Genomic DNA, 18,732 nt, shown 5'->3' on the forward strand with positions numbered 1-18,732 from the left:
TCGTTCAACGTAAGATCTATCTCTACTTCGCTAAACGCCATATTGGATGTGATACATAACAAACTGAAGTCACATTCTGCTGTCAATAAAAAATACTGGACCAATCAGAATCGCCCGTTCGTGAGCGAACGGGTTATTCAAATTTTCAAGTACTGCTGGCAGGCGTTCCCTTCTCTCCTCTCCCCCTCCCCCCACCTTCTAATTGTTCGCCTCGCTCCATTTTACGCGCAGTCTGGAAAATGAAACAGAAAGCCCAAAGTCTAATTTTCGCCCAAACTCCACAAGAACGACTGCTCTGCAGGCTAGTTGAAAACGAGGCTAAGTGATAATGCTTCGCATCTAAATATACATAACAACGCTAAGTAAAGCTGTTTACTTTTTTTTACTGTTTTTATTCAAATATGCGATTCAACGGAAAATCCAATACTTGACTCGTGAATTTCGCGTTAAATTGCACTTGAAAACCGATATCGCACTCATCGGTTCGTGCGATATCGCTTTTCGCGTACAAGTTAAGGTTACTTTCCACCTTTGTGGGTGTCCTTTCAGAAAAAATTCGTACGCGCGCTAGTTTCGAGAAAACCTAAACAAACTAATGAAAACTGAATTTTCCCGATATTCTGATTGGTTGCCTAGATATCTGTATCTGAAGTTAGAGCAGCGTAAAATATGCAAAACGTGTTGCGTAAATGGACACCACGTGAAAAATATTCCAAATATCAAAATTCCCTGACACACTTTCTTTCGTCATTATCCCTGGAATTTTTTGGCGAAATTTCACGCAAATCGATCAAATCTACATACCCAATAAATTCGCTAAAAGTGGATGTATTCCTATTAATATCAAATGCGAGATTTTAGCTCCTAGAGTTTTGTGAACAACTAAGAGAATATCTCGCCTTCTAAAACCGCGAACCAATGGGAAGACGGGACCTCCCAATGTCAATGACAATGGATCAAGATTTTCCCAGGAAAAGTTGAACGCTACGTAATGGGCAAAGTTAGCAGAGGAAAAACCCGCGGCAAAAAAGGAAAGCTGAAAAAAAATGCTGAAATGCAAAACAGCGTATCGACAGACAGCTTAAGGAATAACCTTATCGCTGAAATGAGTTTCCTCGGGAAGGTTTATACATGATTTCATACGATTCGAGGCGATTGCCTATGTTCTTGTATCAAGGCCGGTACTTGCCTATCGGAAGGAAACTTCTTTTTCTATGGGGCCCTCTTTGTTCGTAATTTGGATGCCAGCGTGAAGATGAATACCAGGACTGTTTATTCCTGACAAAATGGTGCCATTTCTCTCTTCTTTGGGCCTGTTTTCTTTTTTAGTTCCCTTTCCCCAAGGACTCCTCTCTAATTTTGATTTATTTTTTTATCCATGAGAAAAGACTTTCCTCTGACAGAGAACTTCCAAGTGTGAATTTTTTCAAGGGCACACTGTAAACAAGTATGCAAATAACATGAAATTGCTGCGAATATTCCCCAAGGGGTTCACCCATTTACGAAATTATAAATCCTTCCAGATTTATTAACTATTATTTGAAGATAAGTTTTCCTAAATAGGTGGGACGCTTTTTGAGATTTTTAAATTTGTCTTTTTGTAAACGTTAGGTAAAATGTCTCACTTCCAATCTAGTCCAATAAAAGAAACAACGATTTTTTCGGCCTCTGAAGGTGGGAAGTAACCTTGATACGGAATTCCCATGGCATGTAATTGCTATTACGGTTCACGGCTCTAAACGTTTTCCAGCTCCAAATCTTTTATTTTTCTTCCAAAGAAAAAGAAGCTTCGTTCATTTCTTTGGAGATTTTGGAAAGCTACGATAATTTTTGTCTATATATAAGTTCACAATAAATTCGCCTGTCCAAGAGGCTGAAGAAATTGGAATAAGGTGATCAACAAGCTTTCAGTCAGTCCTGAAATGTTTATCAAAGGTGACTTCATGAAGAGAGTAAATGGTTCAAGATGAATTTTCTAAACTTGAGGATGCCAAACAAGAAATGAGACAGATATATTTTTCTCTCTTTAATTCATGGTTAACACTTGTTTACCAGCTTCATGTGTAACAAATTTAGCTCTAGATAATAATATTTAGTTTTCATTTACGAGCGGCACGATTCCCTTTTCTTTTGACAAGACTAGTTGCTGCATGACTATTCCTCATTCAGCACGGCATCATCATCAACGCGGTTTCGGCGTTTGTTTCGCAGGAATTCTTCCAATCGCGAAAGCTTATTTCGTCTGTACTCGCTCTGAGGAATCTGCGGTGAAAGATCCGGGACATCTTGTAACTGCAAGAGAGATAATGAAGAAGCCTAGAGTAATGCAAAGATGCGATTCCTCTTGGGAACTCCCGCCCTCTTACTGAGGCAAAAAAACATTCTCCTGAGTTTACATTCGTACTTACAATTTACCATTTTTCTCATTCTATTTGCTTACACAAAGCTCTCGGCATCGCTTATCCAAGCAATATACAGGACGTTGGCTCACTGCACAGGATCTAGAGTGTTGGTGTTCGGATTTTAAGGTAAAGTTTTATTCCTGATGGGCTCAAATTTGTTTCTGCATACTTCTATATATTCGTGAAGAAACGTACAAACAACTGTCATTAGCCTTCAGTATGTTAAATACCCAACTAGAGGAGTTAATGCAAATTACAAAAATGATTTTAGTAGGATGTTTTCATTCTATAGAACAATCATTTAAAGTTTTCTATCACTCTCTTTGAAAAACATAAACCCTCTATGTTTGGTTGTTTTTGTTTTCAGCTGGAGGATAGTTTGAAACATCGCTAATTTCAAGAATTGCTACAAATGTCTAAAACGTTTCAGGATTCGATTTAAGCACTCGTTTTAGTCAGGTCCACTCACCCCCTCTTTGTCGCACTTTGAAGGGTTAAAAACACATTGAAACCCTTGGGCCTGAGTTAGGCCCGAGAATCCAAGAACAGCAAACAGGACAACAAGCACTCCAAAAACTTTCCAGGTCATCGTTAGATCAATAGTGAGAAATAAGTTTGACTGATTATTATAAAAACACCTTGCTGGCTTTTTATCAGTCGTCTAAGTGACAATTGGGCAGTCTTTCCTTGATCAAAGGTGACGAAAACGTAGGCTTAATGAAGAAAATATTGTTATTGGCCTGTTTTTTTCTTTTTCTTTGCCTTAGGCCTCCTCCCTAATTTTGATTTATGCTTTTTATCCCTGAGGAAAGACTTTCCTCTAGCAGAGAACTTCCACATGTAAATTTTGTCAAGTGCGCGCCGTAAATAAACTATGCAAATAACATGAAATTGCCGCGAATATTCCCCCAGGGGGTTCGCCCATTTACGAGATTATGACACCTTCCAGATTTATTAACTTTTTATTCGAAAATACGTTTTCCTAAATAGTTCGGACGTTTTTTGATTCTTTTAAATTTTTCTTTTTGTAAAAGTTAGGTAAAATGTCTAACTTCTATCTAGTCCAATAAAAGAAAAAACGATTTTTTCGGCCTCTGAAGGAGGGAAGTAACTTTAATGCGTCAGATGTCAAAACAGCGAGACTCACTTAAATCTCACCTTAAAATCAAATTAAATGTATCTAATCAAACACCCTCTTTTGTGCCAAAAAAGAGACCACTTAAAGGATACTGAAAGATTTCCGTTATTGAAGGTAAACTTATGTTTAATTAAAGATTCATAAAAGATTGGTGTTAGCCTTCGGATATTTCACTTGACAATTAAAGACGATTAAAGCTTTATTCAACCTTTAAGGATGCATTAGATTTTGCCTAAAGGCACCGAAATATGAACATTCGTCCTGTGCGCGGCCGGACGGCCGCCATAGGGACCGGATAGAAGCACAAACGGGGTCCTTAGCCTAGTAATAATGTTTTTTTTAGGTACGAACTCGGTCTTTTGCGTATTCCATGACATAAAAATCGGTAACTAAAGGATAAGTCTACCAACCTTTGATTCGAAGAGTGTGGAAAATTGAAATCAAAATTATGATATGGATGGGCCATTGCAAGCTTATTTCCCGCGAAACGCAAATAAGTAAACGAGCCATTAACCTTACGTCTGACAAGTTTATCAGTTGTTTGACTCTCAGGCGCCATGTGATTGGCCGAAGTTAATTACCGACAAGTTTAAGCGACCTGGTTTGGTGGCTTAAATTTCATGGAGACTTCAATTGAAGTTTGCGAACTCGCCTGACTTCCATAATTTCTGGACATCCATAATTTCTTACTGTGAGACGTTTAGTCTTAAATCTTCATTACGTTGTGAAATTGAAAAATGCCTAAAAAAAATTATTAATATTTTGGATTTTTTAATTACAAGTATAAAATTTTTCAGCACAGACTGTTAAAATTCCCATGAAAGAACGGTTATGTTCCAATTCCTGACATTTCAGCGAGGTCCCATCATGTTTTCGTTGAAAATTGCAGATGTATGATAAATTCTAGTTTTCGAAAAAGATAAAATGATAAGATCGATCCTTTATGAGAACAGATTACATAAGTTTTTTCTTTTTTAACGGTTTTTGATACTGAAAATTATTTTTCAGTTTGACACTAACTTTACCTTTGCCACCATGACCGTAAATGTACAACTTTTAATCTCGGCTCAGCGAAAATGGCCCACTTCTTCACCATTTTTATTCAAACTAACTAATATAAGATAGTCGTAGTTTCGGCGAACTTCTAGTCGACATATCATGCACATTTTCGAACATTTTAACCACTGAACTGCACAAAAATCAGACGAAATTGTGAAATTACGTCGCTAATCCGTGGTTTACGCCTGAAATGAGCATTGTTTAGCTTTGTCATGCTTGATGATAATATACCATAAATATAGGAAGCAAAAAAATACTTCTAAAAAGAGTTTTGGGAAAAGATGACATTTTTGAGCATCGGCACAATTAAAAACTGGCGCTGGCCGTTGAGCGCTGAAGTGATTTTCGCTCGTCTTAAATTACTTTGCCATATTTCGAAAAACCAAGGTGGCTTAGATAACTCTTCGACTGAAACAGATCTACAGGCAAGGTTTGAACCGAAAATGCCCCGGACCACTTTTAGAGAGACTGCGTCTTAAAAAGGAGAACAATCGGCTTTTTCCTTTACAATTCTAAATCCTAAGTCGTGGATTTTAGGTTTAGCTTAATTTCCAGAGAAGCAGTCCTGATCACATCTCTATGTGTTAAGATTTCTATATGTAAAAGCAAAAGATAAATTAATGAAAATGAAACTGAATATGTTTCAAACCTTCTTGCTGAGTCTCGAGGCAAATATTTGCCTCTAATCCCCAGAAGCTCAGTAATATTACTAATACTTTAAAAGACTTCTGTTATGAAGGATAACGTTTTCGTTTTGATTGAATGACATAGTTATGAGGGTAATGCCTTCCGTCACTGGTGCATGTTATAGAAGATAACAGCAAGGCGACCAGATTGCTGTTTCTTTCGGTTTATTCATTTTTTTCTTTTAGGAAAGCTTTTTACTTCTATGGGCAGAAATAAGGTGTTTAGATGTTAAAAAAAAAAATCAACAGATGGAAACTCGAAATAAATGGAGAAAAGCAATAAAAGTACTAGTATTTTGAGAAATGTTACATCCATCGCATTTTCCTCATGTAATTACTTGCTTTTAACCATGTAAGGTCTCCGACTACATAAATATCCATTATTCATTTAAAACCCTTAATGATTTTACACCTTACCTAAAATATAAAAATACTATTGAAAGCTTACAATATGCACTGATAAGGACATGAATTAATGATTGTGTTTGGTACTTAGAGCTTTCTATTTTGGGGCCTCTAATACTTCCGTGTTCTGGCATAAATTCTCTCAAATAACGACATCGTGATGGTTGTTTGGTAAATATAATCCTATAAGAAAGCAATAGTTTTAAGAAAATAGTGCCCACTTACCTTGTGAGATCATAGTTAGCTCCCTCTACTAACTATGATGAGATTGATAACGGCATGATAGCGGTGCGTTTTTCATATCTTAGCGACAAACATATAATAGAACTACTTAAATAGCGCTTATCCAGACCTGATCTAAGCGCTTTACAAAATAGAAGTATACAGTTGACATTTATCTTTATCCGCAAATACTTTGAAGCCAAGGTCATGTTCACATACAGAAGGTCTGGCGGCACAATGAAACTGAACTTTACCACAAAGAAATGTTCGCATTGTTTTGGCTTCATGACAGCGCATCAAAGTCCGAATTCCCAACTTTTATGCATACTATGCATACGAAATACTAAATCGCTCTCAAAATATTTAAAACGTTTAATTCGTGGAACTTTAAGGATGCACTCCGAAATTTCTTCTAGTGATAATTTTTACATTATTTTAGAGTGTTCTTGGAGTTCCAACCTAAAAAGTTTGCCCAAGGAGAATATTAATGTGTTTTTGAACTAATAAGTAATTTTTGGAAATGGTTTTACATCACATAATGTCAAGTGAAGATCTGTGAATCGTTTGGGAGAATAGGGAATCTAGCTCAGTTGAGAGTAGAAGGGTTTTAAAAATAACTTGTATATTCTAGCCCAACTGTTTTTGAGAATGTTCCACAGGAACCTTTTTTGCATTCATGAATTTGTAATTTAGTGGTCAGTGTAGAGCGTTAATGGCATGACACCTGATCACATTTGATAAGTATCGCAAAACACATCACAAAAATACCTTTTTTCTTGGGGATAAAATGAATGCAGATGAGTCAATTAGTTAGCTAGAATCAACAGCTCGGCAAAAGCTTTATCATCCACTACGAATTAAAATAGAATCTGTTGGTGTAGCGAGAATTGTAAGAATTTGGTTTCTACAATTTGAGAAATGACTGAGACGGTCAGAAAGATATGTAACAACATCATCAAATTCAAGCAAGTTTTATACATTTTTGCTTTAAAGATTCTAGAACCAAGACTCACAAACTATTTTCATACACACAAAAATGATAACAAAAAGCTGCCGGATTTTTCATCAATCATGATACTAGAAACCCGACGCATTGTTGTGAGAAACCTCAGCATGCAAAAAAAGAAAAAAGGTATAAAAGAGATTTAAAATATTCAAAACTTTTCATCTATTATTAAGGGAAGTAACGATTACACAGCAGTCAGAGGTGCGATGAGAAAAGCTGGGTTGGAAAATTTAAACGTACACGGAAACATAAAAGTCTTAGTAATTTTAACAAGGTTTTGAAATATTTCAACGTGCCTTGTCATTGAGACGCCAAACATGATCGACCCTTACGATAAACTTTACTGTTGTTTAACAACGCAAATTTTTTTAGGAGGGATGTGTGATCACCAACTGGTGTCATTCATGATGAAGAAAAAAAAATTCAAAAGACTACAAATTTACTCCACAATACGACAGTTAACCAAAACAAGTCCTGAGGGACAAAAAGAAATTCCTCTCACACACATGTCGATAAAGTACATTTCAATTAGCAGTTTATTTACAACACTCCTTTCTCAGTGCAAGTCTTTGATTGCTTTGGGGATAAGACATTCTTTTGTCTGATACGTTTTTTAAAGAGAGAAACACAAGCGATGGTAATTTTATTAAAACCTGTGTGTTCCACTCACCAACAACTGGAATGGAACCGTTTAAGATTTTAATCGTCGTCTTGTTCGTTGCAGCCAGCTGCCATATCAGCGACGCTCAATGCTCGTTTGGATGGGGTGGAATGTTTCACTGCAAGCGGCAGGTTTGTTACATAAACCAGTTCAAAGAAGCTCTAAGAATTTTACACTAACCTAGAACCTGTTACACAACTCACTCCAGTCTTGTAAAATTCCTGAATCCATTTTCCACTCAACTACGGCTAAACCAGAAAGTTAAGATGTTTTTTTCCTCTAAACATTTCATTCATTTTCTATATATTCATTCGTGTACACGGATAAACTAGTTTAAAATTTTCCAAAAATGTTCAACGTTTCTTGAAACTTAGGGTAGAAATTTGGTTTCAATAATATTCTTAAAAAAATCTAGAAAGTTCTGCTTCAGAAAGAAATTTACAATGATTTAGAGACCAGAAGCATCTGTTCTCTGTATTGTGAACTTAATTCGATTAAGTTTATTGTATTTAAAGAATATCGTAGTGTAGTAAGTAATACATTGTAAGTGGCCTAGTGTAAAGTAAGTATTACTGCCAGATTGTTAGCAATGTTTTATGGAAAAAATTTAACCTGGTACCGACAAAATGTGATGAAAAAACATTAATAAATTGCAAAAGAAAGCAGAAACAGCAAATGCAATTATTATTATTTTTTTAGAACAAGCTAGTAAGTGCGTGTTTACATTTCATTTCAGAGTGATGCTGGGAGATCTGCTGTCAGGAGCCTCAAAATACGAGGCCGTGGTGAATCATTCGAGGGTCGACCAGCAAGAGAATCGATCGAGGACAAGATTTTTCGCAAGAGAACGCACGGAAAAAATGGTTTCAAAGAAGATTTTAAAACCTTGTTTGCTTAGTTGTTGATATGTATCATAACTAAGACGTTGTAAGATACATTTATGTGGCTGATGAAAAATAGAAACCAGGATACCGGCACGAGAATTGCTTCCAAATTTGTGATTACACCGCGTAAATAAAATATGTTTGTTTTGTTGGGACAGCATAACGTGCAAACTTCTTAAATTCAGGTATTAAATGGCATTCATGTAATCATACATAAAGTTAAGCGAAAGGAATTTATTTGACAGTTTTAAGGGATCTACGACAAATGGTTGTTATCATGAAACACACAAAAGTTTGTCGTCTCGTTCAGCTCAACTTCATTGATCGTTAGACTGTTAGACTGTTTGGTTTAAAGCCCTACCCCACCACCTCCACCGAAAAAAGGTTGATTTTAATTTGCAGTTCTTAGCATTTTTAATCCTTCCCCCCCCCCCCCCCCCTCGTGCTATTTCTCCATAAAACATCAACCATGAATCACATAGCAAGGTCAGGTGAATAAAGGAAATGATCACCAACCAAAGGTGCACTTGATTATTAAAAAGATTATCCTCGTCTGCATCTTAGGAAATAGAACAGTATGGAAAATATGCGTACTGATGTTAAGGCTTTAAGGATTGCCATTCAATAGCATGCCAGGGGAAGACGAGAATACTAAGTCAAAGGGAATTTTGAATAGAAAAGATCATAAAACTACAAATAACGCACAAACAAAATATTTTCGTTCTTAAATTTTCTCAGGTACCTTTAAGTATGCAGAATTTTTAACTCAGCCCACTTAAAAATATCCCTTCGTTGTTCTTTATCAAACTATTATCGTCACCGTCACTCTGAAACGTCGACGAACAAATCTTGCATTGATACGTGTCCTGGTTCCAGTCTTTGCCGGGTAATAATCGTGGAGAAGTCACTCCAGAGCCCCTCCCCACCCAGGAGTACAAACTCAAAGGGTCGAGGGTAAGCTGCGATGTGCTGGCATTCAGTCAAAGAAGAAACAATAGTATGTTAATAACCCAAGTCGCTTTTTGCTGAAGAAATCGGGTTAAGCTGCGAGAATAATTTGCTGGGCCATGATAGTTAAACTAAATCACTTTCTAGCATTTTTTTTTAACATCGTGACTTTGATAAGTATTAAATAAAGACTCAAGGGTGACTCAAATAATTTCTTTTCAATCGGAGCTAAGGGCAATGGGAACAAAATTAAAACAAAACGGCTCTATGATATCGCATAAAACTTTGAGGTGTTATTTTATTGAAAAATATGTGGTCCTCGAACGTATAACATACATTTACTTCCGAAAAAATGCCACGTATGTACAACATTTTACTCACACCTTGCTAGGACGTAATATTCCGCTCGCTTCATACTAAATAATGCTAAAAGTCGAAAACAGGAAAATATTCATGGTTAGCTAAAGTAAATAAGCAAGCTCATTTACCCAATTTGTAAAAGCTCTCTGATGGAGTCTGCTATTGTCCCATGAAACGCATAAGATATGAAAACAAGTTTTTGCTATATTAGTTCGTGCAAGTGCTGCGCACTATAGCTAGTTTATCATTCAAAAGTATTGAACAAGAATATTCAGGTTCGGTGAAAATAACTGACTCGGGGCGGATAAATATTCTCTCAAACCGTAAACATCTTGAAGTCCTTCTTCTTCGTTAATCACGAACACATCTTTAACAAGCTGAAAATTCTTTCGTATCGTTCTTATCACTTAATGGATGTCTCTCCATCAAAGACTTCTTGGTTAGGCCTAATTGATTTCGTGAGCTTTTCTCAACTAATTAATGTGTTTTTTTTGTGTGTTGAAAACTCTACCACGAATGATTCCATTTATTTTTCGTGGTGTTTGCTTCAGAAATTGATTTCAATTGAAGAATTCTAGTCTACAGCATGGTTCTGGAGTTAAAGAAAACTATCACCCATTTTGAACCGCAAAATATTGGCACAACACGTAAACAATTCGTGGTATGGTACCATGCTACGGTATGGTATGAGTTTCTAACAAAAAACAAAGTGCCAACCATAGAGTGTATTAAAGTATAAAAATGCATTCAATATTTTTTTCAACATGGACGATTCAAATAAATATATATATATATATAGAAACATCATCGGAAATAAACACTAAGAAAAATTGATTTGCATGTTTACGTGTTTCTTTTTAGTGATCATTTTGGGAATAGTGACAATATTTGGAAAGGTTTTCATCATTACGCTGAGTGGGTGGCCAAACACTTCATCCTGTTATGTGACTATGCTTTCTCTTAGCCGTACAATAGCACTGAGTGTTCCAAATTACCCTGAATGAGATACAGAGAGGAAAACTCTCACCGATATCCATGATAACTCTACCTGAAAGCCTGCAAATTATTAAACGTAATTATGAACCTTTACTGAAAGACCGACCGCCTTTAAAAGCTTTTATTTTTAAGAGAGAGTACGATTAACTTGCCCTTACAATGTCACGTTGAGTCCTAAAACTGAGAAGATATTTAGCCGCGTTTGGCAATTATTATTAATAATTAATTAGCAATGACTTCTATGGGTTATAAAGAGTGAGCAGAGAATGCAACTCTTTCAGTAACATTTCAAGCTGTTCGTGGTAGAATGTCCAAGATGAACTATTTGCTCTCTTTGGTGATTCTTTCTCTCACTCTGTGTGTTGTTACTGGCTCGAGACAAAAAATGGGATGTACTCCATACGGATATGCACTCGGTTGCCATCCTCAGGTAGGTACAGTCTGTTACACTTCCACAAAGATTCCAAAGAAAGCCAATTACAATCGCTTATCTCTGCATAAATCCCAGTTAACAAAAACACTAAAACTGTCTTCTCTGTCAAACCTCTTCTAAGTCACGTAAATTCATCCCTACAGGTTAAAAAATATAACTTTAGTGTAATTTCTTTTGGAAATCGTATCATGAAAAAGGCACAAGAAACTGGAATAAATCTATGTTCCGATGTATGCAATGGGAAGACCGCTCTATTAGTGTTTACAGTAAAACTTTTGTTTAATCTTTGTTTTTGCAAAGTCAGAAGGCAAAATTGATTTTTTGCCAATCTACCGAAGGGGCGCATATGGATACGGCAAAAAAACCCCAAGGGGTGTGTGTAAGTTAAGATACTTTCCTACTCAGAAAGCAGCTTGAGTTAAAAAACAATAACGAAAACGATCTGAATACATCGTGCTAATCAGTTCTAAATAAGAAATTCTCGCATCTCTGCTGCATCCCAAGTAGTTTTCCTTCTAGAAATGCTCAGGTTAGGTTTTATAAGGTCATCTCTTACAGTTTAAATAAATATCTTGATAATCTTTCACCATTTTTGTTCTTTTTTTTATTTATTTATTTACTTATATATTTTTTTCATTTTTTCCATTTGGTGTGTTGCTTTCAAAGTGATGTTTTGGCGATTTTAATTTTTCAAGTTAAAGGTACAATTGCGCATCACACAAAACGGCTAAAATTGTATATTTTCTTTAAGCTCCTAAGTATAAAAATCTACACCTGCTTTGCGGTATCTGCAAGATAGTAGCATAAAGAAAACATTTCATGAAATATTCATGGTGTCCTCTTTTGATGGGGTCAATTTATATACCAAATTTCACCTCGATTATCATTCTTAAATACGGTAATTTAACTTTCTAGTTTGATTTCAAGGTTTATGATCAGTTTAAGCGACCTGCAGGAAACCCCAAATCTGTGGAGATAGACCAGAAATAAAATTTTACCATTTATCATGAGATCTGTATGGTGTCACTTATGCCTTGCATGAGACGAGAGTAAGTTGCCATAGCAACCTCCTGGTTCAACCATCGTCTAATTGTACCTTCGCTTTCAATTTCATCTCCAGAAATAACTTTTCATTTGTTTATTATTCTCAACAGAACGGTGGCCGCTCGTTAGGTCGTAATGAGTTCCGAGGACATCTGGATGAAATTCAATTGAAAAACTCAAAGGATAGCACCGCCAAACGAACAGAAATGGACGCTGAAGAATCAAAAAACCGATTGGAGGAGATGAAAGATTACTTGGACAGCTTGTATCAGTAAACCAGAGCATAACAGAACGCTTTAATATTAGACATTTTAGAAGAGCTGAATCTCAGGATGAGTTGCAAATCGGCTGCAAATAGTAAATAGTTGACATGATAAAGCATACTGGAATGAATAAAATCCGATGCAGTATTAAAAGGTGTACTGTCTTACAATGTGAAATTTCAAAACCTTGAGGAGTGACTAGTTACAACTCTAACTTCTTCGCAGCTGGATGGTGAAAATAACGCTTTAGACACGAGCCTGATTTTCGTCCTTGTTTATCCCGGCTAATGTAACGTGTTCTCCACTTATATAAAACAAGAAATAGTTAAGTTCGGTCGCCAGTCTTTACAAAAAAGCATTAACAAACACGTTCAGCAATCCCTCTCGAAATTTGTCCACGTTTTTCGACGCTATAATGAGAGCATTTCCGAGTGTTTATATTTCACTTTCTTCTACAACTTTGAGAGACCATCAATAATTCCCATTTTATCACGGATTTCTTTCCCTCACTCTACAAAACATAAAGTCAATGCTTTGGTCAACTCTTCTAACGTTCCAGATATACACAGATGAGTTTGTTGTGATTTATCAATTGACGGTGTCACGGTTTTAGAGAATTCGGCATCTGGCCGATTCATTCTTACCGATACTGAAATAGATTTTGGATTCTATGAAAAAAGCATTTTTTTGAATAAATAATTCAATACTGCCAAACTCCCATTTTATTTATTCCTAATGAAAACTTTACCTTCCGATGCGGAATTATTCTGCTCCTATTGGTAAATATCGCTTCTGCTCCGACATCCAACTGACCGTATCATGCGGTAAATCAATTGAAAAAATTTCACAGAAATCAAATCAGCAAAAAAGTCATGGAATATACTTGTATTGGGATACACTTGTAAAATTAACAAGGTGGTTGCGTCAATAGCTTTTCAATATATAACTGATCTGAGCCTTGGCTCATTTAAAATCAATTAGAGCTCAATAGACGAATCTCACTTCAAAACACGAACAAAGATTTCCCAAGTCATATGGATAAGGTTACTCTAGGTAGTCAAAGATAAAATGCGGTTATCGCCATTGAATTAATGGACAGAAACATTACGACCACCTTTTTAGAAACAACCAATTCTTCAAATTTTATGATAAGAGCCGAAACCGAAGAAAACACAACTGCATATATATTTATCAGATATTTAAGCGCTGGACCGCACCGCTTTCTATAGCTGTCAGTTTAGCAGTCGGCGCAATAATCCACTTGAGATGCTGATAGAACACTCGTAAAGTTTGAAAATCACATGCCGGAACTGATTGCAATCGTGGTTTACAAACTTTTGGTGTATTTTCCCGACATCCCAAGTGGATTATTACGCCAGTCAGCTGACAGATGTTGCGGTTTGTTGCTTTTCATAAAACAGACTAAAACTTTCCGTGGGTTTACCGGTGCAGTAAACGAAAGGTTTTAGACCAATCATGCCCGGGCACTCGTAGCATCTTCGTTGTTTTATAAACCGCGATCATGCCTATAAAATATTCACCACGATATATAGAGCTTCTCAAAAACTGCTTCCTCCTCACAAAATCCACCATAAAGCGTCCATATATTATGCTTTAAGAAAGGGAAAGTGGTGAAGAGGATTTTCAATGGAGAAGAAATTAACGTGAAGTAACCCACTTATGAGATAATTATAGTCGGGGTCGTTTTTAGGTATCGTCTTATAAAATAGTCAACCTCCACTTTATTTATTTGAGATTGTCTTCAACAAAAGCAGTCGTGACCAACGTTAGGATTGTATTTCATATCAAACTGTTTCCCCACTGCGATAGACATTTGTTTTTGTCGGTTCCAGCCTGGCGCGGCCGCTAACCCAGATGCCCTCCTGAGCAAATTTTCAAAATGGCGGACAAGCCAAAGAGAGAGATAGGAGAACCGAAGTGATTCTGCAACGAATACTCAGCATACACCCCTGTTAAAAAGGTCATTTCACAGAGAAAAGATACAAAATTGTATGATGTTGAAGTCACGGAGGTTGACAAACCAACAAGAGACTGAAAATTCACTACATTGGCTACAGTACACGCTTCGATGAGTGGAGACCCTTCAGGGACGGTGAAGCATCTGAATATTTTCCTTCGAAATTGTATAGATTAGTAGGCTGCAACAAAAATTTATTGGACGACATTTAGCGCAAAAACAGCAATCTAACCTGAAAAAAATGTAATTATTCGACTCTTTCGGAAAATAACTTTACAAATCTTACCTGTTTATCTCGTAAGTAAACGATGGTAAATTAATACCCGAAGCGCTTTCCGAGCTATCCGATTCTTCTCCCACTGCTTTCACGCTTATAAAACAGGAAAGGAGCAAAAGCAGGAAGGTGTGGCTGTTTTGACTAGCTATTTGACGAGGTTCAATCTGCTCCTTGTTCGACAATTTACATATCAAAACAAAGGAAATCTAAAACCATTTACTGCAAGTTCAAACCATTTACTGCAAAGGAAATCTGTTCCTCTCTTTGATTTTGGCGGTACATTTTCAATTTGCGCTTGCGTAAGAGAGAAATCGCCCAAGACTCCTTGCTCGGTCTCGTTTTGACCACGAACGCCTTCTTAATTTTGACGGACCCGCTCGGGAAAAGGTGAAAATGACGAGGGAAAAACTTTACTTTGTAGTACGAAAATACACAAAATGGAAAGCCATGATATTATAGTTCAATATTCCGGTGGTACATTGTTAACTTTTTATACAGAGAGTCGGCAAGATGATATAACATCCAAAAATCGCACTCGATTTGAGTGGGCCGATGAAGTGGGCGTGGTCACGAAATTCAATAAGAGACTATTTGTACCCCGTGAGTTTGATATGAAATCTTTGAATAGTGCATATCATGAATCAATCTGCCTTACCAAGTAACCAAAAGGGATTTGCAATGATTTTTTTTTCGCGTTTTGGTGACAAACTAAATGTATTCATCGCACATCTCGTGCTATACAGGTAATAATTTATTTCTTAACTGCTTCGTGACGAGGTTCGATAGAACTTGAAGAAACTTTTGAATATATTTAAACCAAAGTGTAACAATTAATGACTCTCGCCTTACTTGGAGAAACGAGAAGAATTTGATGCACGCAAAATATACATGTAAAGTCCATTAGAGCCAATCTTGAGTATTTACGAAAGAAATTAATTCGATTTTACTCCACTTTCTTTTAAGTTCTTCATAAACCAATTTAGTATAATTTCAGAGCTGAGCAAAGAGTTTCCAGCAATCTGATTGGTAGCGCGGCTACTTATATGACGCTATACAAACCATTCCACGCAGTTCATATGAAATGTTAAAATAAAATGTTAATAAATGTTACTAAAATGTTATGATTTTAGAAATTTCCCTGTTCTTCAGCTCTGAAATTATACTAAAACAATTATTCGCCTCAGGTTTGGTGAATATGTATATCTTATTAGACGCTTTGTTGTGTAGTATCGCTGAGTATTTTTACGAGTTGGGCCGTATTTTGACGAGCCCGTCACGAAAGACGAAAGACGAAATTGCCTGTCACGAAAGACGAAATTGCTATTTATCGTATGCTTTGGTCACTCAAAGGTTTGAGGAAGCATTCCAATTCTTAAAATTTGATATAATTCCTTCGCAAGCTTAGCAGAAATCTGCGAAACGCCATTTTTCACTAGATCAATCTCGAAGGAAGGGTCTTTTCAGCTCCTTACACATTTTGCGCAAGCTTTGTGCAGTCTTCCGCTAGGACCGCTAAACAATAGGACCGTGCTAATGTTAAAAGTTTCCGCGATGCAGCTGTCTATAAATTCTTAAAGTTGCATCAATCATGTCAAATTTTGGCTCAGGGTCTTTCGGGCCCCTTGAAACTCTGGCGTCTACGTTGTGCTGAGAGGTCCTCTTAGTGAGAGCAACGAGGATGTAGACGCGCCCACAATAACGCCCGCCTTCCACGCTAAAAGTGGCATCTTGAACGGAAGGATGACCGTAGGGTCTTACGGTACCAAATTTCCTCGGCTTGATGGGTTACTACCGATTTTCATTGGCATGGTGTTACACTGCGCGCGCAGCTCCCGCGGTCTAAGAACTGCGAACTCCGCTAAAACTGACCTAAATTGACTTCAGTTAAAAACCTTTATGTTTGCCCTTCGTCACAATATCAGCGGTAGAATTATTTCATGTCATCTATTGTCAAGTGGCAGTTGTAAAAACATATAAAAAATAAAAATTAACTAATCTATCATCTTTGTACACGTAGCATATTTTAGCGACGACAATAAAATTGTGCGAATCGCACAATATTTGGAAAGTTCTCTACATCTTGTCTGCAAAATATGCCAATTTTTGTCTACGAGTCATTACTAGTGGAAAATGCTATGAAACCTGAATTCATCGTTTCCCAGAACAAGATGGGAAGATAATGCTAGGGCAAATTTATTTCCCATTGCCTTTCACGATTTCAATTTCTCGTGCAATAATCCAATTTAGGAAATCCATAGATGAAAATCTGCTGGCAGAAAACTAAATTATTAGATATCACACAAGTGCTTTTCGAAAGGGAATAGTAAATACCAGAGAAGTGAATGGTGCTTTTCGAAAGGGAATAGCAAGTAATGTTCACCTCCGAGCGGCAGATCAGACCAAATCGCGTGTCAAGAGTTCAATTTTCGACCATTTTTTTTACATATCTAAAGAGGTAAACGTACTTTCTGGTATCTCTGTGGTATGCACTATTTTCCAATTATTCGACGAGAGTTCCTTGTGTCTTCAAACAAAGTACAGCATATCGAAAACCAACCAGGCTCCATACACATTTGTTGCTTCTACACTATTTCTTTTCTTTTGAATTTTTTCCCTCTTTCCTGTTTATCCATTTTTTTATATACCTTTTGTTTTATTCAATTCGCTGAGTTATGGGCTGAATTTAACAGCACAGCCGGGTTCGTGTGAGATTCTGTCTCATAATTCAAAGTTCTATCTTTACCCATAGAAGTCAGAAAACAAAATGCGCATGCGTACTTTTATTTCGTTGCTACCTGATCTGACTTCACGTTTTACCCTATAACTTCGACAAACAAGTGGCAGCTAACAAAGAGTATTTGTAAACCGGCGCTCGTTTAACGTATCATGCAACCAATTTCAGCAACTTTTTCCTTTTGCAAGTTTGCACCACACTGATATCAATGAGAGCCTTAACAAGGTCTTACAACGAGAAGAAACCAAGTCAAAATTTCCTCTCGCACGACTTAGGTTCTACAAGTAAAAAATTGGAAACCAGGATAAAATGTTTTCCCAAGCATCCTGTCATAGCAGGCTAACAAATGAGGATTCTGATCCTGTTCAAGGCACGAATTTAAGAGAAAATTAAGCGGCACATGAATGAAAAGGAAAACTTCAAATCCCTTTTCTTATGTGCAAGGTATTAAGCAAACCTTGTGGCTTTCACGACCTAACAGAAAGCTTTAAGGGTCACGTACATTTCAAGAGGCAAATCAAGCTTCATGCTGGTTTATTAATTGATGAATCATGCTGGAATTTCTGTAAAATTAATGCATCACATATTAATTTTTCCCTTAATCTGGCGCCACGTATAAACTCATCGCCGTGCTCTGACAGGTTGGAATTTTTAAACCAATTTTTGAAATTTCCCAAAAGGGAAGCGAAGTCCAAGCACCATGCTGCGATTATCGTTTTAAGACAATAGTAACGATAATCAAGATTTTGATTAAAGACCCCCAATGAGAAGTAATTATGAAACGTTTTGACAGGTTTCAATGTCTAAATATGCGATAAAGGAATGGTGATTCTCCACTTTCTCGATTGCGATCGTAATTCAAATATGTTTGTATTCTAATAGTTATTAGGGACCAGTCAGGCGGGAATGCAAAGCCGGGGAAGGCTTCGATTAAAATGAATGTACATTTTTAGTAAGAAAGGCTGGATGTTTATCGTTTCTTACGGCACCGCGACTCCACTTCAGCGTAATGCGTGTGAGAAGTGTTGAGTTTCAGATGGAAACTTATAGTTTGCTGTCAGTCGAGGTCTCCGTTGTCAGACCACGCAGATTTTAATGATTCACGTTGCAGTTTTGCAGAGGTCGGCTCAGAAATGTACAAAGTCTGCCGTCGCCGTCGTGGTTGGCTCAAATTCCAATAATTGTCCTATTATCAGCCATCGTACGTACAAATCAGACTCTAATCATAGAATGATA

General features: G+C 36.8%; 1 protein-coding gene, 2 long non-coding RNA genes and 1 other non-coding gene across 5 annotated transcripts; 2 read left to right on the forward strand and 2 right to left on the reverse strand.

The window, feature by feature from the left end:
• Window positions 1–2,011: 2,011 nt before the first annotated feature.
• On the reverse strand, window positions 2,012–3,131 carry LOC148724604 (uncharacterized). The gene is made up of 2 exons (XR_015990215.1): window positions 2,872–3,131; window positions 2,012–2,292 (listed from the first exon to the last, which is right to left on the reverse strand). It is a non-coding gene; the product is annotated as an uncharacterized LOC148724604 (long non-coding RNA).
• A 3,837-nt stretch (window positions 3,132–6,968) lies between these two features.
• LOC148724605 (uncharacterized) lies at window positions 6,969–8,626 on the forward strand. 2 transcript variants are annotated; one of them, XR_015991125.1, is made up of 3 exons: window positions 6,969–7,044; window positions 7,643–7,710; window positions 8,316–8,626. It is a non-coding gene; the product is annotated as an uncharacterized LOC148724605 (long non-coding RNA). The 2 variants fall into 2 exon arrangements; XR_015991126.1 differs by lacking the exon at window positions 6,969–7,044 and adding an exon at window positions 7,323–7,555.
• A 2,410-nt stretch (window positions 8,627–11,036) lies between these two features.
• Window positions 11,037–12,660, forward strand: LOC148724606 (uncharacterized). Its single transcript, XM_088731584.1, has 2 exons — window positions 11,037–11,197; window positions 12,355–12,660. Exons 1-2 carry the CDS (start codon window positions 11,075–11,077, stop codon window positions 12,517–12,519), a joined length of 288 nt encoding a protein of 95 aa, XP_088587710.1. The 5' UTR covers window positions 11,037–11,074; the 3' UTR covers window positions 12,520–12,660.
• A 3,976-nt stretch (window positions 12,661–16,636) lies between these two features.
• Window positions 16,637–16,715, reverse strand: LOC148724607 (small nucleolar RNA SNORD36). The gene has a single exon (XR_015991291.1). It is a non-coding gene; the product is annotated as a small nucleolar RNA SNORD36 (small nucleolar RNA).
• Window positions 16,716–18,732: the final 2,017 nt, after the last annotated feature.

Source organism: Stylophora pistillata, chromosome 8, assembly GCF_964205215.1.
Source record: "Stylophora pistillata chromosome 8, jaStyPist1.2, whole genome shotgun sequence".
NCBI lineage: Eukaryota > Metazoa > Cnidaria > Anthozoa > Scleractinia > Pocilloporidae > Stylophora > Stylophora pistillata.